At 43.0% G+C, this 27611-nt stretch overlaps 1 protein-coding gene across 50 annotated transcripts in view; it reads right to left on the bottom strand.

Annotated features, from left to right (window-relative positions):
* Positions 1-19: 19 nt before the first annotated feature.
* Positions 20-27611, bottom strand: part of NBR1 (NBR1 autophagy cargo receptor) — a 33160-nt gene continuing 5568 nt past the window's right edge. For 4 of the 50 annotated variants that reach the window (XM_084984284.1, XM_084984282.1, XM_084984283.1 and 1 more), the window contains 20 exons: positions 25921-25983; positions 24678-24696; positions 23885-23907; positions 17981-18175; positions 16963-17037; positions 16000-16214; positions 15043-15210; positions 14423-14632; positions 12802-12961; positions 12421-12711; positions 11385-11534; positions 10813-10888; positions 10299-10409; positions 9883-10047; positions 9601-9678; positions 7571-7991; positions 6734-6828; positions 6005-6062; positions 4498-4606; positions 20-1807 (listed from right to left, as the gene is read on the bottom strand). In XM_084984284.1, the coding sequence (XP_084840410.1) occupies positions 1634-1807; positions 4498-4606; positions 6005-6062; positions 6734-6828; positions 7571-7991; positions 9601-9678; positions 9883-10047; positions 10299-10409; positions 10813-10888; positions 11385-11534; positions 12421-12711; positions 12802-12961; positions 14423-14632; positions 15043-15210; positions 16000-16214; positions 16963-17037; positions 17981-18175; positions 23885-23907; positions 24678-24696; positions 25921-25983 (2856 nt within the window). In that variant the 3' untranslated portion in view covers positions 20-1633. Of the gene's footprint in view, positions 1808-4497; positions 4607-6004; positions 6063-6733; positions 6829-7570; positions 7992-9600; positions 9679-9882; positions 10048-10298; positions 10410-10812; positions 10889-11384; positions 11535-12420; positions 12712-12801; positions 12962-14422; positions 14633-15042; positions 15211-15999; positions 16215-16962; positions 17041-17980; positions 18176-23884; positions 23908-24677; positions 24697-25920; positions 25984-27611 lie in introns of all 50 variants that reach the window. The other 46 variants (XM_005656951.4, XM_021066937.2, XM_005656950.4 and 43 more) reach the window with 15 other exon arrangements.

Here is a 27611-nt window from a genome sequence, read left to right on the forward strand (position 1 = left end):
AGGACCAGCCAGTCCAGGAAAGAGTTTCAAAGAACCTTTATTTCACCATTCTTTAACCAGTTATGCACAAATACAATGAGACAGACGACTGGACCCCAGGGCCGTCACGGACCCCTACAGTACGACTCAGATGGTCAAGACAGGTCCCATCCCAAATTAACCCTCCCGCTTCACACCCTGCCGCTCTGCCTCGACCCAGAAGCCGTAAACGGTTTAAATAATAAACAGCCTGGTTGGCTTGCAGTCTGAATCCTGACTGACTTAATAGCATTCAAGCCTTATACTGTAAATAAACATTATGGCTAATGATTAACTTAAACCACCATTCATTATAATACCAACCAGGTTAAATAATACTATTTTTTTTTTTAAACTATCCTCCTCCCTTCCGCTGGGGGTCAGGTTCTTCTTTTTCTGCAAGTAACTTTAATGAATAAAATATTTAGTGTATTTTACCGCTTTACCAACTGTACCCAAGGCCCTCTTCTGCAAACAGAGTGAGGATCTGGACCCCTTTTAGTAAACAAGCTCCTTCCCACTCACTTACCCTGGGATTAAGCCAAAACTTTTTTAGCAAGCTCACCCCCATCCAAGTTTTGTGAAACACCAGCCTCTTTTTCCTCTTCTAGGCACTCTGGGGCTAGATAACTTTGAGCAGATTTCAAACATTCAAGAAGTCATCAGGACTTCCTAGGCCTCACACATACTCATTTGCCTGCCCCTGAACTTTACTGAGAATCACACAGGAGCCTGCCTTTCACGTCTCATGTATCTATCACCCCCACCCGCCCCTACTGTAAATAAGACCTGCCCCCTGACATAAAAGGTAACTGTTAAATTTACTCTTCCTTTTAATAGAGGAGTTTTTTTTTATAGGATTAGCAAAATATTTCACACTACCTAATTTTTTTTCCCTTAAATAAAATAAAATGTATGCAAAATTACTACAATAGACACTGCTCAACAGGTGCTGGTGGGTTAATTAGCATACTCCTCCCTCCTGTCACTGAAGAGACCCAGAAGGTGGATATTCTTAAATGCCATCAGTGGGGTCTTTAAAAAACAACAGTGCCAGTTACTAAGGCTTTCAGGGAAATGACTTTCTCCTTGAGAAGGGAAGAGTAACAAAATTCCTATCACACTCTGGGTGTCATTTTAATACCACCTAGCTATGAGGCTTGGGATAGGTTTGAGAGATTATGAGAATAATTCTTGAAAACGACTTCCAAGGTTAATTTCTTTTAAAAACTGACAACAGATATCCTCATAAAAACATCCACCTTAAGCAAAGAAAAATACTCAACTTCAATACAAGCAGAAAGAAAAATGGTTCTATAGGAAGTTTAAGTTATACTCTTCAGTGTGCTAAAACGGAGAAAGGAGTTTTATCCAAATCAACTGAAAAACGCTCTTCATACAATTCATCCAATGTCTAAAGTGAAACTTTAAGTTCTGGTCTTTGATTTGCTCCAAAAAAATACTGCAGTGCAGGTTTTGTCTTGATAGTTCAATGATGGGCTCTATGTAGATTCATTAGATTAAAAATAAGCAAGGGCCTCTCCCCTACACCCCAACAACAGAATAAAGATCATCTCTGAGCAGCAGGCAAAGTAATTTAATACAAGGTCACTCCTCAGTAGCGGTGGCTGTACCAGTCGTTGTTGTTGACCTGAAGGAGTTCTGTCACAACCTGTAGGATGTTGTAGTTGTGTTTCTTCAGCAGCCTTAGGTTCAGCTGCCTGTCACAGAATCCCATTTCAAAGAGATGGGCCATCAGGGCTGCTGTCTGATCTTCAGAAACTATTGGCTGTGTAGAGTCAAGAAAAGCAGAACAACATTTTCTGTATAATTTGCGTTTATCTTATAAATTCTTATTATCTTAAGTCACACTGATCTTTCCAGAGGTGTTCAAAATACTAGGTAATTAGGTACAAGGCTATGGCACTTCTGTTCACCCGATGATAATGGGATTTCCGAGGGGATGGGAAGAACTGGGAAGTACCCAAAGTACCCCAAACTAGGTGACTAATGAACTGCCCTTTGAATGAGGCCAGATAAAGGGAAAGATGCAAACAAACTCTGGAAAAACCTGTGAAGAAAAAGGTAATCATCATGATGGGGCAAGCAGAAGCAAGAGAAGAGACTGATCCTGGAAGAAAAGGATGGGCAATTTAGTCAGATATGCAGAGGAGCTGGACAAAAAACTGTGGGAAACTATATCCTGGGCACCTTCTTGGCTTTTTTTTTTTTTTTTCTTTTAAATAATAGAATATTTATTTACCTCCTTCTTTGGGCCAAGCCCTGTGGTGAACACATAGTCTCCTTTAATCCTCCTAACACTTAAAACACCCTCTTACCATTTACTTACCAACTGTGTTGAGCACCAATTTTCTTAATGAAAATGAAGACACAGAATACTTAATTTTGCAGGGTTGTTGAGCCCATGAAGAAGAGAAAGTATGCCAATGTGTTGAGCACCGCCTCTGGTACTGCCCTCTTCCACTGTTCCCTTCTTCCCTCTTACTTCAGAATAAATTATCCATCTTCCTTTCCAAGTTAATCCTTCCACATGCACTTTCTTTTTTGTCTTTTTAGGGCCGCACCCACGACATATGGAAGTTCCCAGGCTAGGGGTCAAATCAGAGCTGTAGCTGCTGGCCTGGTTGCTGCACAGCAATAGCAACCCAGGACCGGAGCCACGACTGTGACCTACACCACAGCTCATGGCAATGCTGGATCCTTAACTCACTGAGTGAGGCCAGGGACTGAACCCACATCCTCATGGATACTAGTTGGGTTCGTTACCACTGAGCCACAAAGGGCACTCCTTCCACGTGTACTTTGCTTTGTATCTCATTACCTCCCACCACCTCAGAAATATTTTCCCATTGATTATTCATAAATACTAATGTTCTATTAATTATTCCTATCTCATTCTGATTATTAACCTTCTTTGCTACTGACTGGCTCACGCATCTTTAAAAAACAGTCTCCCTCTGCCTCACATGTCTCAGTGTTTGCTCTCTTTTTCCCTTCATACAGTCCAGCTATTTAAAAGTGAGACAGGAGTTCCCGTCGTGGCGCAGTGGTTAACGAATCTGACTAGGAACCATGAGGTTGTGGGTTCGATCCCTGCCCTTGCTCAGTGGGTTAACGATCCGGTGTTGCCGTGAGCTGTGGTGTAGGTTGCAGACGCGGCTTGGATCCTGCGTTGCTGTGGCTCTGGCATAGGCTGGTGGCTACAGCTCCGATTGGACCCCTAGCCTGGGAACCTCCATATGCCGCGGGAGCGGCCCAAGAAATAGCAAAAAGACAAAAAAAAAAAAAAAAAAAAAAAAAGAAAAAAAGTGAGACAGACTTGAAGATCCTGTTGTGGCTCAGTGGTTAGTGAATCTGATTAGCATTCATAAGGATGGGGGTTCGATCCCTGGCCTTGCTCAGTGGGTTAAGGATCTGGCGTTGCCATGAGCTGTGGTGTAGGTTGCAGATGCGGCTCGGATCCTGTGTTGCTGTGGCTGTAGGCCAGTGGCTACAGCTCCAATTGGACCCCTAGCCTGGGAACTTCCATATGCCACAAGTGCAGCCCTAAAAAGACAGAAAAATAAAAATAAAAAAATAAAAATGAGACAGACTTGTACTCTCAAAGTCCTCTCTATCCCTTCACACTTCTCTGCAGGATCTCATGCTGCTGGCTATGTCCTCCTCATTAAAACTCCCTTCCCTAAGCTCCAGCACAGAACCCCCTCCTTCATTTTCCTCTAAATCCCAGTCCTCTCTGCAGGGCCCTTCTTCTTTCCATGATCTTTAGAGGCTGCTTCTAGCTTTACCCATTCTTCCTGGAAAATCATATCTAATCACATGGCTCCTGCTATAACCTGTACACACATGACTTTATTTCCAGGCCAAACCTAAGCCAGAAACTTTTATCCCTGACTTCTTTCTAGCCACTTAATCATCTCCATCCCTTTATTTCTTTGACCTACACTTGGGATTCCCAAATGGATTTCTTTTCGGCTCCTCCAGCCTCTACACTATGGTGGAGTGGAGTGATCCTACTAAGGACAAATCTGATTATGTTAATTACTTTTCTAAAACACTTCAGTGGCTTCCCACTGGCCTTAAAACATCAGGTCTTTTTTCTTTCCTCCTTTAAGTAATATAGCCAATGTCATGCAGCTGGAAGGTGGCAGAGTTGTGTGTTAACCAAAGATTAAACTTAGGAATTCCCACTGGGGCGCAGGTCACAGCTGCGGCTCAGATTCCATTCCTGGCCTGGGGAACTTCCATATGCCATGGGTGTGGCAAAAGAAAATAAATACACTTTTTAAAATTTTAGCCATAATTTTGTGTGGCCAAAAAAAAAAAAAAAACAAAAAAACACAAAACCTTAAAGCTCATGTTTTCCGTGATGCAACACTACTCTCTCCAACACAGAGAGATGCCATCGTTTTCCCTGGTGACTTGGATTTGGTTCAGGAAAATAAAACATACACTGACCTGTGCAGTGACTGGTGGCCCAGCAAACAAGGCCTTGTATGCGGAGGCAGCAACAGACAAAGCCCCCTTCATCAGTCCTCCAGCAATGCTGTTCCCATGGTGGTGGTGCCTGTGGAGAAAAACCAAATTATCTTCCTAAGGAAACACAAACCATTATCTTCCTATAAGATAATTTGGGCTCTAACCCTGGAAAGAAAAAATTTCCTTGAGGGAAAAAAATCAGATGTAAAAAGATAATGTGGTTATTTCTGTATCAGTATTACAGCTACAAATCTGGGTTTGATATAGGGCACAGCTCTACTGCTACTAGATATGGGCACTGCAGAAAACACAGCACTCCAGTTAGCATGCCAGCTTTCAGCCCCAGCTGAGAATTAATGTGGTCAATTAATGAGGTACTGACAGTCTGTCTGCTCAATTATTTCAGAGGAAACATCGCCCAAAAGAAATGTGATCTTCTGAACATTGTAGGTAGGGAGGAGCCTGCCCTGACACTGCTCTGAGATGACTGGGAACAGAGACACAGGTTTGTCTATTAAAAAGTTACACAAATACACAGTGGGCTTGCCCTTCCCACTCTCTTCCTGGTACTAAGCATGAACTGAATCTGAGCGCAATTCTTCCTGGTCTGGAATTTGAAGACTCTCTTTTTTTGGGGGGGGGTGGGCAATGTCATGCAGAAGTTTCTGGGCCAGGGATCAAACCCATGCCACAGCTGTAATCAGAGCCAAAGCAGTGACAACTCTGGGTCTTTAACCCACTGAGCCAGGAGGGAACTCCTGGAATTTGAAGATTTTTTTTTTAAGGGCTACACCCATGGTATATGGAAGTTCCCAGGCTAGGGGTTGACCAGGAGCTGTAGCTGCTGGCCTATACCACAGCCGCAGTAATGCAGAATCTGAGCCATGTCTGTGACCCACACAACAGCTCACGGCACCACCGGATCCTTAACCCACTGAGACCAGGGATCAAACCCATGTCTTCATGGAAACTAGTCAGGTTCTTAACCTATGAGCCACAATGGGAACTCCCTGAAGACTTATTTTTTTCATTTTTATTTTTCGGTCTTTTGTCTTTTAAGGCTGCACCAGAGGCATATTGAGGTTCCCAGGCTAGGGGCTGAATGAGAGCTGTAGTTGCCGTCCTAAGCCACAGCCACAGGAATGTAGGATCCGAGCCCCATCTGCGACCTACACCACAGCTCAAGGCAATGCCGGATCCTTAACCCACTGAGCAAGGGCAGGGATTGAACCTGCATCCTCGTGGATGCTAGTCAGATTTGTTTCTGCTGAGCCATGATGGAACTCCCTCTGAAGACTCTTAAACATCACTAGCCCTCTGTTTAGTGCTGCTCACAAGCTTCAGAAGAAATAAGAACAAGAAGGAATGATGGCTGTCCTTCTCTGCTCTTGGGAGACGGCACATGCTCTGAGAAGCTCGTTTAAGCAGAAGCAATACTAGGATATCCACCTGCTTCTGAAGAAGAGGCTGCACAAGGTCCAGTTACCTTGAGTGGTCATAGCTCTTCTGTCTGCTGTTTACAAGTCCTGATGAGCCTCTGAGCTCTAAAAGCAAAAGAGCTGTTGGTTAGATGCAGCATCCATAAATGCTTGGTGTTTCCTACCTCACAGCAAGGCTATTTTTAAGGCAGGTGGCATCTGATCACAGTGTTTACAGTTTTGTTTCTTTTTTTTTTTTTTTTTAATATTTCGGAAATTTTGCAGGTGTTTAAGTGATAAGGGAAACTGTCCGGAATGCAAACTATTTATTGAATCAGCAAATGAATTCTATAATACTATCACACTGGTTTGCTAGTTCTCAAGTACTTCTGGGTTTTGTTTTCTGAGGAGGAATGGGAAATGACTCCGAGGATCTACTTGTAACTCCAAGGGGTTATTCCTCTTATTTTGTAGACAAGGAAACACCTTCAGGTGTTATAAGCCTGCTGAACTGCTGCAAGGTCACACAGTGAGAAAAGGTGGAGCTGGGGCTGGAACCTACTGCTCTGGCTCCACAGCCTGTGTCCTTTCCACTATTATAGCACAATGCCGACCTCTATGAGGTCTCGTTTGATAAATATTAAGGTAGAGGACAGAAAAAGTGAGTATGAGGAAAGAAAGAGTCAAAGGGCAAGTTTCTAAAAACTGTCAAGAATCTTAAAGATAGAAAGCCTCTTTATACCTGGTTCCAACTAGAAAGGAGCGTAGAAAAAGCAAAAGCTCAGGTTGGTCATTACCTCCTCTGATCTGGTCAGAGACTGAAGAAACTTCTGGTATGCTGACAGGTAACTCCACTCCTGGGGAACCATGAGGCTGTGCACAGGGAGGAATCCTTGCAGAAAGACACAAATTGAGAGTTAGTTGACAAGGTACCTATGGTAACGGTGGAAAAACAGTAAACACAGCACAGCAGTGCCAAATTCTTTAGAGCGGCTCCTCAGGCTCTGATCCAGGTCTCTTGTCTGAACAGGGCTCATTTCACTTCTCGTTCTCCTCTTCAGCCACTGTCAAACCATAAAGGCTAGCTTCAGTCTGGCCCACTCCCCCCTTACATCAAGTGGTGCCAAGAAAGGGAAATGCCTAGTTCCTTTGGGAGAATGGTTTAAATTATAGTCAAGGCTCCACCATTTTCCATGCTGAAAGAGAGCAATGACACAGAGAGATCCAGTAGAGAATTCAAAATAACTTCTTTCTGGTTTTGTAGTATATTTGTCTCCATAACAGACTAAACTTCCTAATTATACTTGCTTTGGGTTAATATGAGAATCAGTTTTTGCTGTCTTTGCCCCTGAGTCAATAGAACAGGGAGGAGGGTCCAGGGTTGCTTGGCTCTCAATGATCAAAACATAAGTAGATGGATTATACTTAGATAATTAAGATATACTAAGTATTTCTCTAAATCCAGAATCTACAAATACTGGGAAGTACAATTTTATTCATCTAGATTCCACTTTTACTATGGGAAATAGTCTCTTCCCCTGCTGACAAAGAAACAGGTTTTGAGATCAAGTTTATTTCTCTCTCTTTATTCCACCTCTGGAGAACAGCCCAGCAGAACAGGGTGTGGATGGTACCTGGGTAGCTGTGGTGGAGGCCCTACCACTTCTGGGGTTAGGGGCACTGTGTCCAGAGTCTGTGAGGTTGTAAGGATGTCATTGATGCTGTGCCCCTGGGGTTGGTTCTCCCCTCCAGGGGGTCTTTTCCCAGCCTCGACTGGCTCCTGCCCAGCCTCAACCCCAGGCTCGCCTTCAGCCCCTCGCTCCAGGCCTGGCTGTGAGAGTGCAGAACTGTACATGGAGTCCCCCAGGGGGCGGCTCGTGTCAAAGCACTCAGGCAGAATGATGATGTAATCCTCCGAGGAAGCAGAGGACTGACTCTGAACTTCATCTTTAAGCTCATCATTTTCCTCCTCCGCAACAGCTTCTTCCTCAGCAATATGGACGATCTCTTCCCTCTCGTCTCCAAGTGGTCCCTCTTCTGGTGAGGCAAATTTCACTAAAGGATGAAAGTAACCAATTTTAAAGGATAAGGTAAAAGCAGCCCCTGGTGCTACCCTGACTCTACCAAGCATTATGGGTCATGAGCTACAATTATGAAAGCCAGAGGAGAAGAACGAACCAGAGGGCAGGACTGCTGCTGAAACCATAGCCATAGCCATAGTGAAGTCTGAAGCCTACACAAAGCCAGAAAGAACCGCAAGGTCAGCAGAAACATCCAGGCTTCTGGGAACACTATGAATCCTAAAACAAGGAGGCCCTGTGCCCTTTCCTCTTCACCTGATGGTTATATACTGAGATGGGTTCAAATTAAAACTGATATATTTTAAGAGTTCCCATTGTGGTTCTATGGGTTAAGAATACGACTAGTATCCATGAGGATGTGGGTTTGATCCCTGGCTTCACTCAGTGGGTTAAGGATCTAGTATTCTAGCAAGCTGTGGCATAGGTCTAAAATGCAGCTTGGATCTGACGTGACTGTGGTGTAGGCTTGTGGCTGCAGCTTTGATTTAACCCCTAGCCTGGGAAATTCCATATGCTGCAGGTGTGGCCATTAAGAAAAAAAGAAAAAGGGAGTTCCCGTCGTGGTGCAGCGGAAATGAACCCGACTAGGAACCATGAGGTGGTGGGTTCGATCCCTGGCCTCGCTCAGTGGGTTAAGGATCTGGCATTGCCGTGAGTTGTGGTGTAGGTCACAGACACGGCTTGGATCTGGCTTTGCTGTGGCTGTGGTGTAGGCTGGCAGCTACAGCTCCGATTTGACCCCTAGCCTAGGAACCTCCATATGTTGCAGGTGCAGCCCTCAAAATAAAGACAAAAAAAAAAAAAAAAAAAAAAAGGAAAAGGAAAAAGCAAAAGAAAAAAAAACCTGATATATTATCTAACAATGTTATAAAAAAAGAAAATGGTGGTAAGCACTGCAGGACTATATGACCACTTTCCTCTTCTTTGCAAAAGTAATGAGTAGTCATGACAGAAAACTGGCCCAACATAGATGAGGGAAAAAAAAGAAATAAAGAAGTACCTGTAATCTTATCAGAGACAACTACTGTGAACATTTTGGTGTTAAGTCCTTCTATACTTTCTTAATATGCATTTGTACACAAGTGTGTAAAATGCATATATGTGTGTGTGTGTTTATATATTATATAATTTATATGTTTATTTTCAACAAAAGTGAGATATATCATGCTCAAAGGTATAGGTAAAATTTCATTGTAATGAACAAGAGATTTTTCCACATTATTTTCATGTAGAAGAATCTGCGTTTTTGGATAGTAAGTGTTTTTTTTTTTCAATGCCCATGGAAGTTCCTGGGCCAGAGATCGAACCTGGGTTGCTGCAGTGACAATACCAGATTCTTAGCCCTATGCAACAGAAAAAGGGAACTCCTGGAGGCCCCGTGCCCCTTCCTCTTCACCTGATGGTTATATACTTAAATGAATGATATTGGTTCTAGCTACCTGATATCTAGAAATTTCTGCCATAAAGAAATTATAGCAGAATTTAACCTTGAGAAATTTAGTTTGGTGCTTCTGCCCACTATTTCCTGAAGAAAGGAGACAACTGAGCTCTAATGGGCATGTTGAGAAGCTCTGTCAACTTACAAGAAGACTCTTTACTGCAGAATCCAGGCAGCACAAATGCCTGCTGTTCCTCTGTGGTGTGCAGCTGGAATTCTGCCCCTGGAAAGTGCAGAAATGAGTTATGGTAGCTGCTTTGCTCCTGATGCTATAAATAATGGTCAGGTAGTATATGCAGAAATAATCACGATCTGAACTCTAACAAATATCACTACCTCCATTCTCAGTAAAGAAGAACACGTCTATCTAGCTCAGGTCTGTCGATCACAATACAGGTGCTTGGAGGGGGGAATTGAGGACACTCACTGTGCGGGGACTTCTGTCTACAAGGTGGTTTGTGATCTGGAGCAGCATCCAAGGTAAGGGACCGGATTACTGTCTCGCACACGAACTGGGTCCCACTCAGGTCGTCATCCGCTTCCTCCACTGAAGAAATGTTTTCAGCCTTCTTCTTCACTGACACCGTGGAGTCTGAAAGAGACAGAACTTTGTCTGCACTTGGTGTCTGGAGACTGGGTGAAGTCTCTAGTCATGTACTTGTGCTAAGCCGATGCCAAGGAATAACTGCCATCAGTGCCATATGAAGGTGAGGAGACTTCAAAAAATGAAATCCTACAGAAACCCCATTCACACACCAAGGTATGGTTAGTAGGGGGTATGTGTAACAGGGCGTGGTATGGAAAGGGAGGATGCAAATACTTTACAAATATTTAACCCCTTACCAGGAAGTGCTTTAAATCCCGCCCCTTCACTCTCTTCCTGTATCTGCCCCAAGCCTGGCTTCTCTATTAAAGGACTGTCATGTGGCAGAGGAGACATGCAGGGAGTCATATCTGGAGAATGAAGACAGGAGAACCATCAACCAAGAAAAGCATCACATAAACAACGGTCTGTCCAGAAGCAGCAGCTCATAGGCTTCTGCCTCCTGCAGGGCTAAAATAAACCCAGGTATGCTTCAAGGCCTGTTGTAAAGAATTTCCCTAGACCATAAGGTATACAAGGATCTCAGACAGATCAATCAATGCAGGAAGGATCATAAACAGTTGTTTGGCTTTGGAAGACCATGGCCAAGACACAGAACCATGAATGTAAAGGAACAAAGGGACACAGCTATCTAGAGATAAATGGAGAAGAGGGCCCCTTTATGGTGGGGAAGCCTTGCACCAACTTGCACTGTTGCCTCTGACTTTTGTGCTCGTTAATAAAATAAACAAGGTGGATGAGTGACATTCTTACCAACAGGTGTGTTGTGGGGCACTCTCTCCAACTCTTGGACAATGTTTATATCCAACAGCTCAAAGGACAGCAGGTCCTGGGAGGGAAAAAGAGGGGCAGTTTAGGTTACCTGAAGCACATGCTAGAGCCATGTTTTGTCTTGACGGGACCTGCAGGCCACTGCACTCCACACCATCCTACATTCAACTCTGTTCAAAGACATGCCTCATCTCAGTCAAGTGAAACAAGAAGAGTTAAATGGGAACTAGATGTTCAAATAACCAAATGGCAGGAAACAGAGGAAACACAGTGGGGAGGAAGGTGATCCCATAAGGCAGAAACGAAGAGGCAACTAAAGGGAGGTTGTGGGGAAGCGTAAGATAAGTTCTCAATTCAAAGAGGAAACATTTAGTTTAGAAACTTGCTTCCACTGGTGATCTCCTTACCATTCAGTGCATCTGGCCAGACTAAAGCGGTCATATCTCTAACTTCCTAGACACCACCCGTGGCTATACTACCTTCTCTTCAACAAGGTAAGGACTCTTTCCCCAACACTTTCTGTCCCTTGCCCCTCAAAATGCTCAATCTTCCACCTGGGCAGTCAGAAGGTCCACGGATGGGATGTAGAGCCCCCTCTCGCTGGCAACATTTTTTGCCTTCTGTGGGATGCAGGTTCCTGTTCCTTCTGTCCGCTCAGCTGTTTCACCAGGCTGGATTTCTTCTTTGGCCAGAAGAAAAGCTTCCTGTGGAGAGAAACCATCAGGACAAAGTTTAGGTCCTCAACAGAACTCAAAAGGCAGGGCAGGCTGATGGCTGCCTCCCTAAAAACAAAAGCACTGCATGTTTTAAAAAAAGATTTTTGTGGGGGGTTCTTTTTAGGGCTGCACCTACAGCTTATGGAGGTTCCCAGGCTAGGGGTAGAATTGGAGCTGTAGCCCACTGGCCTAAGCCACAGCTCATGGCAATGCTGGATCCTTAACCCACTGAGCAAGGCCAGGGATCGAACCTGCGTCCTCACGGATGCTAGTCAGATTCATTTCTATCGAGTCATGACAGGAACTCCAAAACTTTTTGTTTTGATATTAATTTTAGACTTATAGAAAGGTTCCAAAAATAGTAGCGTTCACTAATCACCCCCTCACCCTGCTTCCCCTATGGCAACAGCTTAGATTAAGCATAGTAACAATAACCAAAACCAGGACATTAACACTGGGTAAATAAATTTATGCAGAAAACACTCAAAAAAAGTGGCCCTACTAATACAGGGAAGGTGCCTAAAAAAACTGCCCAGTAACCAGGACAAGACTTCATCAGTATTTAGAAAACACATGCAAGGGATGTTGAAGAGAGACTGACTGTTAAGTGGCAGAGCCACCAGCCCAGCAGGTCCACAGACCAGATGCGCCTGCTTTCCTTCATGTGGCAAAGAGGCTGGCCATGCATCACTACGAAGAAATACAAAAGCACTGAAGGATGCCTGAACAAGATCCAAAGGACGCCTAACAAAGCCCCTGAAGACTAGGCCCAATATAAGCACACTGATGGGGAGAAGCCAGCCTTTCCAGAGCTCTGGAAGAACTACCAAATGTGAGTGGCTCTTTGGTTTTTGTCATCCCCTCCGATGCTCACCTCTTGCTGACAGGTGAGACTATCAGCTTTGCTTGAGCTGATCATGCCCTTTTCAACGTCATTAAGGCTCTCTGTGGAGGGGAAAGGATCCACTATGATACTGCACCAGACCCGAGGCCCAAACTGCTGGCCTTTGTGAGAAAGACGCCAGTGGGAAGTGTATGTTCCCTCCAAGGCTGGGGCAATGAACTCCACAGAAACAACTCCCACATGGCCGGCCTTGAGGCAGGGAACCAAAACATCCTTCTTTTCTGCAGAAGCCAAAGTCAGGTTTCCCCACATGAACTTAAGCTGAAAAGAACAGTGACAAGAGAAAGTTAGTTAGCTGAACACCCTGCCACCTCAAATCACTTCATCTTCACATACTGTGGGGGAAAATACCTTTGTGTCTGTACTCCACTTTACATTTCCTGTATTTTTCATCCTCCAGTGCTTGATGAACTTGGTTCCTGGCTGAAGGTGAGTCCCATCAGGCAAATTCTCATCCACAAATGCTGCACTGAGGGTTGGCATAACTGGGGCACAGGGCTGCAAAGGGAGCCTGAATAGAAATTCAGATAATCATTTGCTAATGGCTGTGATGGCTTCTTCTTCTTCTTCTTTTTTTTTTTTTTTTTTGGCTTTTTAGGGTGACAGGTGCAGCACATGGAGGTTCCCAGGCTAGGGTGTGAATTGGAGCTGCAGCTGCCGGCCTACGCCACAGCCACAGCAACACAGGATCCAAGCCACGTCTGCAACCTACACCACAGCTGATGGCAATGATGGATCCTTAAACCATTGAGAGAGGCCAGGGATCGAACCCACAACCTCATGGTTCCTAGTCGGGTTCATAACCCGATGAGCCACAATGGGAATTCCTGTGACAGCTTCTGAATACCTAATAATGTTCAAGGGACAGACCGTGACCCTAGAGGATATACTAATGTATTTGCCTTAAAAATAATACTAAGTCAGAAAGAGAAACACCATATGCTATCACTTATATCTGAAATCTAATATACGGCACAAATGAACCTATCTACAGAAAAGAAACAAACTCATGGACTTGGAGAACAGACTTGTGGTTGCCAAGAGGGAGGGAGTGGGATGGACTGGGAGTTTGGGGTTAATACATGTAAACTATTGCATTTGGAGTGGATAAGCAATGAGATCCTGCTGTATAGCACAGGGAACTACATCTAGTCACTTGTGATGAAACATGAGGGAGGATAATGTGAGAAAAAGAACGTGTGTGTGTGTGTGTATATATATATATGCATATGTATGACTGCGTCACTTTGCAGTACAGCAGAAATTGACAGAACACTGTAAACCAACTATAGCAGAAAAAATAAAAATCTTCAAAAGAAAAGAAAAAAAAACACTAATAATTTTTTTTTTCCTGTCTTTTTGCCTTTTTCCCTTTTCTAGGGCCGAACCTGCAGCATATGGTGGTTCCCAGGCTAGGGGTCTAATCGGAGCTGTAGACGCCGGCCTACACCACAGCCACAGCAACTCGGGATCTGAGCCGCGTCTGTGACCTACACCACAGCTCACGGCCACGCCGGATCCTTAACTCACTGAGCAAGGCCAGGGATCGAACCCACAACCTCATGGTTCTTAGTCAGATTCGTTAACCACTGAGCCACGATGGGAACTCCAAAAATATTTTAAAAAGAGGATAGACCTGACTCCTGAGTTAAAAAGCCATGGTAAGGATAAGTAAAAAGGTCCATAAATAAAACAACTAGAGAGTTGGGCTCTTAAAATGTTTACTCCTTTTGCTCCAAATCCATACTGGCTCCAGTGAAGAGAGATCACACCAGCCAGTTCTGAACCTAACTGGTTTCTATCTTTCTGAAGAAGGCAACAAAGCAAGTGTAAAAGATAACTATCAAATCACTCTTTAAGAACATCAGGATCGGAAAATGCAAAGTTTTAAGGGTTTGGGTGCTACGGGCTGCCAATACATAAGACAGAAATTGGCTTTAGTTCCAGTGTGGAGGGCTGGCCCTGGGCTTACATCAGGGTGTTAGACTGCAGCAGGCTCTCAGGTCGGCCTAAAGGAGACTTGGGGCTCTGGAGCCCGTGGATCGAATTCCACAGATGAATCTTCCTGTGGAGTTTAAGCTGCTTTTTAAGTTCCTTGACCTCTGCTTTACGCTGCTTCTTCTCAGCTCGCAACCTTTGCTTTTCTGCCTTAAGAAAGTTCTTGTCAACCTGCTTCTGGAGCCTGTGAGATAACAAATGAAAGTCTTAAAAAAACAAACCTCACAAACAAATCTTGAAGCTCTTTTGAGTCACTTTCGGTCTCCATCAGCTTCTCCTTTAGCTTCTTACTTTTTTGGCAGCGCCCACAGCATGCAGAAGCTCCCAGGCCAGGGTTCGAACTCAAGTCACAGCAGTGACAATGCTAGATCCTTAACTGCTAGGCCACCACGGACCTCCTACTTTAGTTTCTTAATTTCTTTCTATAGTTTTTATTTCCATCTCATTAACTTTGGATAATTACTCCTGTCACTGCACAACAGCTGGAAAGGAGTAGGAACTAAGGAAACTATTTGTAGTTTTGTGATTCACGTGCTGTTATCAAAACCAAGAAGCTAACCAGAGAACAAGCATCCCATGTATGTATGGTTTTACCTGGCTTGTTCCAGAGCAGCAGGAAGACGAGGGGTAGAGAATGGTGAGTGAGAGAAGGGTTCAGAGGAACCCACAACAGGTCTCCTCAGCTTCAGCAGGACATGGTTGGAGTCATGGGCATATGGCCCCGATTCACAATCTTCACAGATATTGTAGGATGGGCAGAGGCTGTGAGGAAAAGAATGGCACAGTGGGAACGACCTGAGGTCAGGAGTTATGAACACAGACTTCCATATTCGCTCTATTACCAGCTAGGTGGTAACCTGAACATGTCACTCATCCATGTCATGTCTCAATCCTCATGAATAAAATGAGGATAACAACACTTAATCTACATCTATTTCTTTTCTCCTTCCTTCCTTTTCCTTCTCCCTCCCTCTTTCTCCCTCTCTTTCTCCTTTCTTCCTTTTTTGTCTTTTTAGGGTTGTGCCTATGGCACATAGAAGTTCCCAGGCTAGGGGTCAAATAGGAGCTGTAGCTGCCGGCCCACACCACAGCCACAGCAACACGGGATCCAAGCCGTGTCTGCGACCTACACCACAGCTTACAGCAACGCCAGATCCTTAATCCACTGAGTGAGGCCAGAGATTGAACCTGCATCCTCATGAGTATTAGTCAGATTCGCTTCTGCTGAGCCATGAAGGGAACTCTGACCTACAGTTATTTCAAAGGACAACCTATGGGAAGAAATAAGCTAAAAAAGCATTTGGAAGAGGGAGACAATTCTTGATGTTCCAATTTTGTTTGGCTCTGTTACTTCAAATCTATATCCAAACACAGCAATGTGAACAGTATAATAACATCAGTTATTTTTCTCTTCCAGGTGAAGACTTATTTCCATTTCAGACGTACTATGGCTGATGCTTAGAGGTAGAATACACACTTTACCTCCCAGAACACTAGAAGGCTAGCTCTAGGGACTGCTAACACTGGTTCATTGCTAAGTCACTGCTTTACCTGCACTGGTAGCGCACTCCAACGATACTCCTTTGGCAACCGCTGCAAGCAATGTGCCAGCTGAACTGGTTTTCTGGCAAAGACAATGTTTCCTCTGAAATAGGCATTGAGACTTCTGAGGGACAGGAACCCGAGGATGGATTCTGGAGGACAAGCTTCTCATGTAAAGTCTGTTCAAGCTTCTCAACAGTTTCTTTTACCACTTGCTCTCTGAACTAGAATACAGAGAAGACAGGGGAAAAACTCTCAGTTCCAAATTAGAAAAAGGCATGAAGATATCAAATGGACCTGAAATCTCACCATCTCTGGTATAACCTAAGAACATAATAGATAATAGCTACTGAATGGACAGAAACATAGCAAAATACAACTAAACTGGCTCCAGGAAAACACCAAGAAACCCTTTGATGAGTAAATTTCTAACTCTTCCTTCTCATACATAGAGATGTGTCCCTTTCCCTTATACCCTGAGAATTAAACTCCCTCTTTTTTCTAGTACATCACTGTAAAAGCTAGGGACTTTCTTTTTTACTTCTTCTTTTTTTTTTTGTCTTTTTGCCTTTCCTAGTGCCGCTCCCACGGCATGTGGAGGTTCCCAGGCTAGGGGTCGAATTGGAGCTGTATACGCTGGCCTCCGCCAGAGCCATAGCAACACGGGATCCAAGCAGCATCTGCGACCTACACTACAGCTCATGGCAACGCTGGATCCTTAATCCACTGAGCAAGGCCAGGGATTGAACCTGCAACCTCATGGTTCCTAGTCGGATTTGTTAACCACTGAGCCACGACAGGAACTCCATTAGGGACTTTCTTGATTGGTCGCTCTAGTTTGGAAATTATTAACTATCCCTCTTCATTCACCTGCACCAGAGGCAGCAGCCATCTGGGTTCAGTTCTCTATTTCTTCCACATTCTACCTGTGCCAATACTGCCGCTAAAGCCCAAGCCAGAGAGCTCACTCACTGTCTCTAGGTAGCTTGTGAACCAGTCCGGGGGCTTGTCTTGAGGCTGGTCTCCATCACATGGAGCAGGTGGAAACTGCTGCAAGGAAATACAATCCAAGATCTTAGAGGTTATTATTATTATATATATTTTTGGCCACGCCCTTGGCATATCAAAGTTCTGTGGCCAGTGGTCAAACTCATGCCACAGCTGTGACTTGAGTCATAGTAGTGACAATGCTGGATCTTAACCTGCTGCACCACCGTGGAACTCTTTTTTCCTGTTTAATTTTCATGAAATGTATTATCTTGAGCTTTATTTTTTTTTCTTTTCTTTTTAGGTTGAACCTGTGGCATATGGAAGTTCCCAGGCTAGGGGCTGAATCAGAGCTACAGCTGCTGCCTTACACTACAGCTCATGGCAATGTCAGATCCTTAACCCACTAACCCACTGAGCGGGGCCAAGGATTGAACCAGAATCCTCATGGATACCAGTCGGGTTGGTTACTGCTGAGCTGCAATGGGAACTTCCTATTTTGAGGTTTCTTTTGTCAAATAAGGAAAATACATGGTTTAAAAAAATGACCATGAAGGAGTACTAAAAAAACCCCAAAGTTTGTTGTCACCCTATTCACGTTCCTCTCCAGAAGTAACCACTATTCTTAGTTTCAAAAAGCCAGAAAGAGATGACTTTTTTTTTTGGTCTTTTGTCTTTCTAGAGCCCCTGCAGCATATGGAGATTCCCAAACTAGGAGTCTAATTGGAGCTACAGCTGCCAGCCTATGCCAGAGCCACAGCAATGCCAGATCCGAGCCTCGCCTGCGACCCACACCACAGCTCATGGCAACGCCGGATCCTTAACCCACTGAGTGAGGCCAGGGATCAAACCCTCAACCTCATGGTTCCTAGTTGGATTCGTTTCCGCTGTGCCATGATGGGAACTCCAGAGATGACTTTTCATCTTTGATGAGCAGATCACATCTTAGACCAGAGACAATGAAACACAGGTAATTGTAGAGACAGGTTCATTCTCTTCATACCTGTGCTATAGGCTCCTCTTGGGTCTTCATGTCTGATCCCAAGATTCTCACCAGTGAAGAATAATGTGCAAGTGGCTTCTTCCCTGTCCTTACAACTGGTCGTTTTTCTGCTCCAACTCGGGGTGGGGCGTCGTCAACAACAGAGTAGCCTTCGTGGACTTGCATCTGCAGCTGGTTTCCCTGCTTAACTGCCATCTGAGAGCATACATTGTGAAATAAAAACAGTGTTGTGTAATTCTCCTTTCCAAATGAAATTTCAGAGACAACTAAACAGGTGTGGTGAAATACGCTGCAAAGTATCAGGACTTGTTTTATTAAGTCAAATGAGTTAATACTCAGCCTGCTGTTTCTTTGTCAAGAATGTTAAGTAGAAGTGGTTTTATTACTAAAAAACAAAAGCAGGTTTTTGGCCACTTTATTAGGTGAGGGGTTTCATTAACTCGGTTATTACTCTTCTGTTTAAGTTTTTTTTGTTTGTTTGGTTTTTTTTTTTGGTCTTTTTGCCATTTCTTGGGCCACTCCTGCGACATATGGAGGTTCCCAGGCTAGGGGTCGAATCGGAGCTGTAGCCGCCGGCCTACGCCACAGCCACAGCAATGCGGGATCCGAGCCTCGTCTGCAACCTACACCACAGCTCACAGCAACGCCGGATCCTTAACCCACTGAGCAAGGGCAGGGACCGAACCTGCAACCTCATGGTTCCTAGTCAGATTCATTAACCACTGAGCCACGAAGGGAATTCCTCTGTTTAATTTTTAAAAATTTTAAGTGTAATTGATATTAGTTCAGATGTACATGATTGGACACTTGCATACACTGTGAAATTATCACTACACAATGTCTAGTTATCACCTATTAACTGGTATTCCTGTAGGACTCCACTTATGGATCCTAATCTCAACTTCCTTCCCCCTTTGTCTTTTTAGGGCCACACCTGTGGTACATGGAAGTTCTTGTGCTGGGGGTGAATCAGAGCTGCAGCTGCCAGCCTACACCACAGCCACAGAAACACAAGATCTGAGTTTTGTTTGTGACCTGCACTGCAATTCGCAGCAACTCGGATTGTTTACCCACTGATCAAGGTCAGAGATCAAACCCACATCCTCATGGATATTGGTTGGGTTCTTAACCTACTGAGCCACAATTAGGAACTCCCCTAATCTCACCTTTTTTTTTTTTTTTTTTTCTGTCTTTTGTTGTTGTTGCTATTTCTTGGGCTGCTCCCGTGGCATATGGAGATTCCCAGGCTAGGGGTTGAATCGGAGCTGTAGCCACCAGCCTACACCAGAGCCACAGCAACGCGGGATCCGAGCTGCATCTGCAACCTAGACCACAGCTCACGGCAACGCCGGATCGTTAACCCACTGAGCAAGGGCAGGGACCGAACCCGCAACATCATGGTTCCTAGTCGGATTCGTTAACCACTGTGCCACGACGGGAACTCCCTAATCTCACCTTTTTAACAGTCAATTCTAGAGCCCAAGAAACTTAATGTCCCATATGTAGCCACCTCTTTTAGAAGAGCATCTTCTTAAGTATCCTACTTTGAAAGCTCAACTTCAAGGAATATCTGTGGTTCAAGAAGAGATTAAGGGTCCAAGCCTATGGGGTTTTAGTTCCTCCCACTTGTTACCCAGTGGCAAGAAGAGATTGGGGTCAAGCCCATGGGGTTTTAGTTCCTCCCACTTGTTACCACTTGTTACCTTTATCTATTTTCACATACCACACTCATAAGATTCCAATTAAAAATAGCATTCCAGGTATCACCTTACACCAGCCAGAATGGCCATCATCCAAAAGTCTACAAACAATAAGTGCTGGAGAGGGTGTGGAGAAAAAGGAACACTAGTACACTGTTGGTGGGATTGTAAATTCGTGCAACCACTGTGGAAAACAGTATGGAGATTCCTCAGAAAACTAAACACAGGAGTTCCCGTCGTGGCGCAGTGGTTAATGAATCCGACTAGGAACCATGAGGTTGCGGGTTCGGTCCCTGCCCTTGCTCAGTGGGTTAACGATCCGGCGTTGCCGTGAGCTGTGGTGTAGGTTGCAGACGCAGCTCGGATCCCGCGTTGCTGTGGCTCTGGTGTAGGCCGGTGGCTACAGCTCCGATTCAACCCCTAGCCTGGGAACCTCCATATGCCGCGGAAGCGGCCCAAGAAATAGCAACAACAACAACAAAAAGACAAAAGACAAAAAAAAAAAACAAAAAAAAAAAAAACAAAACAAAAAAAAACTAAACACAAAACTACCGTTTGATCCAGCAATCCCACTCCTGGGCATCTACCCAGAGAAAACCATGACTTGCAAAGACACATGTACTCCAATGTTCACTGCAGCACTATTTACAATAGCAAAAACATGGAAACAACCTAAATGTCCATCGACAGAGGAGTGGATCAAGAAGATGTGGTAACTATACACAATGGACTATTACTCAGCCATCAAAAAGAACGAAATACCTCTTGCTAGAAGAGCAAGGTAGTACTGAATAGGCTTTGTCTGAACAACACTAGCTTTGAGCAGCCTGGGCCAGAAGAATAATGAGCCTAAGAGTAAACTTACAATTCTAAAGAAAATGAAAAGAAATATCTTATCAAAAAGCACATGAAGAGGGGTTCCTTGGTGGCTCAGTAGGTTAAGGAGCCAGCATTGCCACTGCTGTGGCATAGATTCAATCCCTGGCCCAGAAACTTCTGCATGCTGCAAGCATGCCCCCCTCCCCCAAACAAACAAACAGAGACACAGGAAGAATATGAACAGGTACAAACTAAGCATGTTATTAAAAGACTAAGAATAAGGAGGAGATAAGAGAGAAACTGCTCAAAGGCTCTACAAAAAGAAGAAAATGGAAGTGCTCAAGATACTGAGCAAGAAACTAAAAAAGGCCAACCAAATGTAATTTATAAATGGAGTATCTTCTTTAAAAACAAAAACAGGGAGTTCCCGTCGTGGCGCAGTGGTTAACGAATCCGACTAGGAACCATGAGATTGCAGGTTCGATCCCTGCCCTTGCTCAGTGGGTTAACGATCCGGCGCTGCCGTGAGCTGTAGTGTAGGTTGCAGACGCAGCTCGGATCCCATGTTGTTGTGGCTCTGGCATAGGCTGGCGGCTACAGCTCTGATTGGACCCCTAGCCTGGGAACCTCCACATGCCGCAGGAGCGGCCCAAGAAGTGGCAAAAAGACAAAAAAAATTAAAAAATAAAAAACAAAACCAAAATTAAATCAGACACGTCATCCTTAATCAAGGGTGAAACTGGATTGCTACACTACACTGGAATATAAAATGACCAAATATTTTGTTTTTGTAAAAGGAAATTATCTATATATACTCTACATAATTATTTCTTTCTTTTCTTTTTTTTTTTTCCACAGTCACATCTATGGCATATGGAAGTTCCCAGGCCAGAGGTCGAATCAGAGCCACAGCGATAGCATTGGGTCCTTAACCCGTTGAGCTACCACAGAGACTCTGAATTCTCTTTCTTAAAACTAAAGTATAGGTGATTTACATTATTATTTCAGGTGTATAACATAGTGATTTGCATTTTTTAAAGATTACATTCCACTTATTATAAAATACTGGCTAAATGTCCTGTGCTGTAAATATATCCTTATAGCTTATTTTATACCTAATAGTTTGTACCTCTTCATCTACCACCTCTATCTTGTCCCACCTCCCCCAAAGTGGCAAATATTAGTTTGTTTTCTGTATCTGTGAGTTGGTTTCTATTTTATTTACTAGTTTATTTTTTAAATTCCACATACAGTATTTGATGACAACATATAGTATTTGTCGTTCTCTGATTACTTCACTAAGTTACATCCATGTTGTTGCAAATGGCAAAATTTCATTATTTTATGGCTGAGTAGTATTCCATTGTGTGTGTGTGTGTATCACATCTTCTTTACCCATTCATCTGCTTGCTGATGGACACTTAGGTTACTTCCAATCTTGTCTATGTGTAAATAATGCTGCTATGAACACTAGGGCACATGGATCTTTTCAAATTAGTTTTTTTTTTTTTTTTTTTTTTATGGCTGCAGCTGCATCTGTGGCATATGGAAGTTCCCAGGTTAGGGGTTGAATTGGAGTTGCAGCTGAGGTCTATGCCACAACCACAGCAACACCAGACTGGAGCTGCACCTATGACCTATGTCGCAGCTTGCAACAACGCTGGATCCTTAACCCACTGAGGGAGGCAAGGGATTGATCCTGCTTCCTCAAGGACACTATGTCAGGTTCTTAACCTGCTGAGCCACAAGGGGAATGCCCAAATTAGTTTTTGTTTCCTTCAGATGTATACCCAGGAGTGGAACATATGGTAATTGTGTCATATGGTAATTCTATTTTTAGTTTCTTGAAGAACCTCCAAACTGTTTTCCACAGTGGTTGCACCAATTTACATTCCCACCAACAGCATACAAATGTTCCCTTTTCTCCACATCCTGAGCAACATTTATTTATGGTCTTTTTTTTGGTCATGCCCTCAGCAGGCAGAAGTTCCCAGGCCAGGGATCAAATCCATGTCACACCAGCAACAATGCTAGATCGTTAACCCACTAGGCCACCAGAGAAGTCCTTTATGGTCTTTTAGATGATAGCCATTCTGACAGGTGTGAGGTGATTTGTTTCTTACTTATTTGCCTCTGAAGGAAGGCTGGCCTGGAGAACATAAAGAACCTTCTATTGGAGTGACAGGTTCAAATACTTTTTTAACAGGAAATTCAGATGATAATGTTTAGAAAACTTAAAAAATACACACATATATGTGTGTACAGATGTATATACATATATGTGTGTACATACACACACAGACACACACACACACAAGGCCAGCTCACCAGGCAGTTTGCCACCTTCTATTCCAGACCATAAACCAAGAAGCTTTTTATAAAATGCTTGGTAGAGTCTGTGGAAAAAACTGCTCAATAAACAACTGTAATAAAATGTATCAGAATATAAACATGGGATCTTAAGTATTATATAGCAATATATTTTAAAAAGTATAAAAATATCACTTGCTGGGGCAAGACAGACTTACATAAACTCTAGACTCCTGCAATCCAAGATTTACGACTGAATAGATAATCTAACATTGTCTGTGGGAAGGGTAGAAGAATTCTGAAAGTTTTAGAAGACTTTTTTTAGTGAGCTACTATTGCTTCTGAGAACACAGAAAAGCCAGAAGAGATGGACAAAAGTCAAGGGATGTGGGGGACAGCACCTTAGAATAGCTTAAAAGCAAAAAGGAAATAGGAAGACCACATGAAAACTGAGGCAGAGAACACTGGCTAAACTTTTAAAATAAGTGGCATCCATAACAGCAATTTTGACTAAAAACCAGAAAGGGTTAAATCTAGCTCCTAATTACAAAACAAAACAAAGCAAAACTTGCCTTTCCCTCATTAGATCAAAAGTGATTATGGAAAATGGCTTTGTCTGGATTAGAAGTTTATAAAGGATAGTCAGTGAAAGGCCAGCTTAGTACTCCTTAAATAAGTGACCTTGAGGAATCCTCTAATTCACCACTGACAAAAAGATTGTAACTGGATGGTTTATACCTTAAATTCTTCCACATTATAGTTTAACATTCTATAGGGAACAAGATGAAGGAAAGAGATGAAAAGTGTGAACCAGATAGCATCATTCCAGAGTTCTCTGTATTCTGAAATGCCAGGATGATGGCATCCAGATAGGCAATGAGATGCAATGATAACTGGCAAGAATCTTTTTATTAGGAGTACCTATCACTGTGCAGTACACCATATACCAAACTTGTTTGAGTTTTGCTGTGTTTATAGCCATTAGTTCCTCCCCATGGCTAAGAGAATTCAGGCTCAAATTTTAGCCCATAAACGTTTTTTAAGTTCTTTGAAAATAAGATAAAATAATCATTACCTTAAGGGCTTCTTCATACTCTCCTAAAGGACAAAAAATACATACTGTGATATTTTTTCACTAGACCAAAAGATTCTATTAATCACACAGTCATTTCTTACTTTTAAGACTTCTTAGCTTACAATCCTTATACATGAATAGCTACTACCTTTTTTGCTGACAAACTCTCTTCTCATCCTATCGTAAATAGAAGCTACTTACAGATTAGTTCTCCCCGTTTAATCCCTCTCTCTGTGCTACTAGAGCCTTTCAATTATAAAAACTCAATCCAGTTCCTTCACACTAGACTTAGTGAGGCCCAGGACTCAAGGGAGTTCAGGGATAGTGTTAATACTATCATTTCAGCTGGTAAAAAATAAGCTTTTGGGGCTATCCTGGGAACCTACCCTTCAAATATAACATTGTTCCTGTGGGAAGATGCACTCCATGCTCTAAACAACCAACTGTCTTATTCGAGTCAAGGACAAAAGCAATACCAGGAAAACATGTTTTCATGTGTTGAACTGGGAAGCATATTTTCAGAAGATTAGCATCTTAAGTATAAGAGAACCTCTCATTAAAGGTATCCTTTGGGTCCAATCAAGGTATCAACTTGTAGACAAAAAACTGCTATAAAATAAAGATCTGCTATGTAACTAATGCTCATGGGTGAGTGCAACGTCAATTTACTAAACATTAAATTCTACTCTAAAACCAGTACTGCAGCAAGATATGAGTGAAAATGGACATGCCAATGCACATGAACAGATTAAGGCTTTTAAATATAGCTGAACAGGTTCTCCTAGGGACTCACCTTGACTGTTGATGGATACCTGTAAAAGAAAAAAAGCGACATCAGTTGAGCATGCTCAGGTCAGGGGTTCAGCTTTTCCAGTATCATGAACTAGCTAATAATTATTAAGGAATTGTATTGCTTAACTATTCTATCCTTTATTTCAGGTCCATTATGGGACAACATAATATAGTGGTTAGGAGCCTGGGCTCTGGAGCCAGAGGGTATGAAGTGTGTATACCAGAAGGCATGAGTAATACTCTACTCTGCTACTTCTAAACTTCTGTGCTTTTGGTCGAGTTAAACTCTGTGCCTCAGTTTCCTCATGGGTAAAAGAGAGAAGATAACAGTGTGTACATACATAGTATTGTTGTTAGTCTGACATACTTTAACCACCCAGTAAAGGTTTGCCATTATTATTTATTTATTTTTCGGGTCACACCCAGGGCACATGTAAGGTCCCAGGATAGGGGTCAAATAGGAGCTGTAGCTGCAGATCTACACCACAGCCATAGCAATGCCAGATCTGAATGGTGTCTATGACCTACACTACAGCTTGCGGCAATGCTGGGTCCTTAATCCACGAGCAGGGCCAGGGATGGAGCCTGCATCCTTACAGATACTAGCTGGGTTCGTTACCACTAAGCCACAAAGGGAACTCCTGCCATTATTATTTTTATTATTACAAACTAAAGAGCAGCTTGTGATAGAGTTGAACATAAGGTCACTACAGAGTTGTGAAAGTTATCTCTGAGATTTTCTTTCCTTTTTTTTTTTTTTTTTTTTTTTTTTAAGCAGAGAGCAGCAAATGGAAATTCCTGGGCCGGGGACTGAACCCACAGCACCTCAGATACAACTGGATCCTTAACCCACTGCGCCATAGCAGGAACTCCTCTCAGATGTTCTTCTTTGGGTTGCTTCCCTCTTTCTCAGCTCCATTTCAGATGCCACATATTGGCTCAGAACATGAAATTATCAAATACATTTAAACCCCTACACAAATGAGATAAACACTAAACTTTTTGAGCTCCATATCCCTCCTGAGAAATAAGATTCTTATGGGAGTTTCCTTGTGGCACAGGGGATCTGGCATTGTCACTGCAGCAGCTTGGACTGCTGCTGTGGTGCAGGTTCAATCCCTGGCCAAAGAACTTCCACATGCCTCAGATGTGGCAAAAAAAAAAAAAAAAAAAAAAAAAAGAAAAGCAATGTAATAAGATCCCTATTCTGGATACCTGGCCATGGGTACCATTATATACTTTACCTCTTCATTTTCCTCATCCAGGTATTTTATTTGGATAGTGTTCAGATCAAATGAAACTTTTACCTGCAAATGAAATGTACACATTATATGCTCAAGTTATCAAAAAGGAAGGTTGTAATAGAACACTAGAAGTCATAAAATAAAGGATGGACATATTTCACTACATAAAAATTAGTGGGCTACGGTTTAAAAAAAATACATTGTTAAAAAAACCCATAAACAAAGTCAAAAGACAAACAATAGACTGGGGAAAATATCAGCAACTCATGAGAGACAAAGGGTTAGTATCCGCAATATAAAAAAGCAACTGCTAATCATAAGATTCTAACTGGTAAAAGTGAGCCAAAATCTACAGAAATGTCATAGAAGAAGAAATCTGACATGCCTAAAAAATACATGAAAAGATGTTTAACCTTAATGGTAGTCAGAACAACCCAAATTAAAGCAATGAGACGTCATCTCAACAGAATGGCAAGATAATTTTTAAAGCTATAACATCCAGTGTTGTCATAAATTCAGGGCACTGTCACGTGTTTCTGTGGGGTGGTACAACTGTTCTGAAAAGCACATGGCAGTATCAATTAAAATTTAAAGTCACAAGCTTTGCGACCCATTAATCTCACTTTGGGAAACAAGAACAGTGAATAAGTTATACATACAGAGAGATCTCCTATAGTCTATTTTATAGTGGTAAAAGGAAAAAACCAAAAAAACCCTTTGACCTTAAGGACATTATGCTAAGTGAAATATGTCAGACAGAGAACTGCCATATAATCTCACATGTGGAATCTTAAAAACAAACAATTCATAAACGCATTGGTAGTTGCCAGAGGCAGGGAATGGGGAGTGGGTAAAATGGGTAAAGATGGTCAAAGGTACAAACTTCCAGCTATAAAATAAATAAGTCCTGGGGATATAACGTACAGCATGGTGACTAAAGTTAATAATATGTACTGTACTATATACATGAAAGTTGCTAAAAGAACAGATTTTTTTTTTCTTTTTGTCTTTTCTAGGGCTGTACCCGCAGCATAGGGAGGTTCCCAGGCTAGGGGTCGAGTCAGAGCTGTAGCACCAGCCTACACCAGAGCCACAGCAACTCGGGATCCGAGCCACGTCTGCATCCTACATCACAGCTCACGGCAACGCTGGATCCTTAACCCACTGAGCCAGGCCAGGGATCGAACCCACAACCTCATAGTTCCTAATCGGATTCGTTAACCACCACGCCACGACAGGAACTCCAGGAACAGATCTTAAAAGCTGTAATCACAGGAAAGAAAAACTGTAACTGTGTGTGGTGGTAAATGTTAACTAGACTTACTGTGGTGATCATTTTGTAATATATACAAATATAAAATCATTAGGTCGTACACCTCAAATTAAAATGTTATATGTCAATTATATCTCAATTGAAAAAAAAAACCCATAAAAACAACCTTCCAATAAGGGACAGTTAAATTGTGGTAGAACACCACCAACAGTATTGTCCGATATTGTGAACAAGATATTAACTTTAAAAAGAATGGGAGTTCCCGTCGTGGCTCAGTGGTTAACGAATCTGACTGGGAACCATGAGGTTTCGGGTTCGATCCCTGGCCTTGTTCAGTGGGTTAAGGATCTGGCGTTGCCGTGACCTGTGGTGTAGGTGGCAGATGCGGCTCAGATCCTGTCTTGCTGTGGCCCTGGTG

This window comes from Sus scrofa, chromosome 12 (genome assembly GCF_054392235.1).
Source record: "Sus scrofa isolate SSC_HxYL_T2T_F1_AM1 chromosome 12, Sscrofa_HxYL_maternal_Yorkshire_Landrace_v2.0, whole genome shotgun sequence".
NCBI classification, from domain to species: domain Eukaryota; kingdom Metazoa; phylum Chordata; class Mammalia; order Artiodactyla; family Suidae; genus Sus; species Sus scrofa.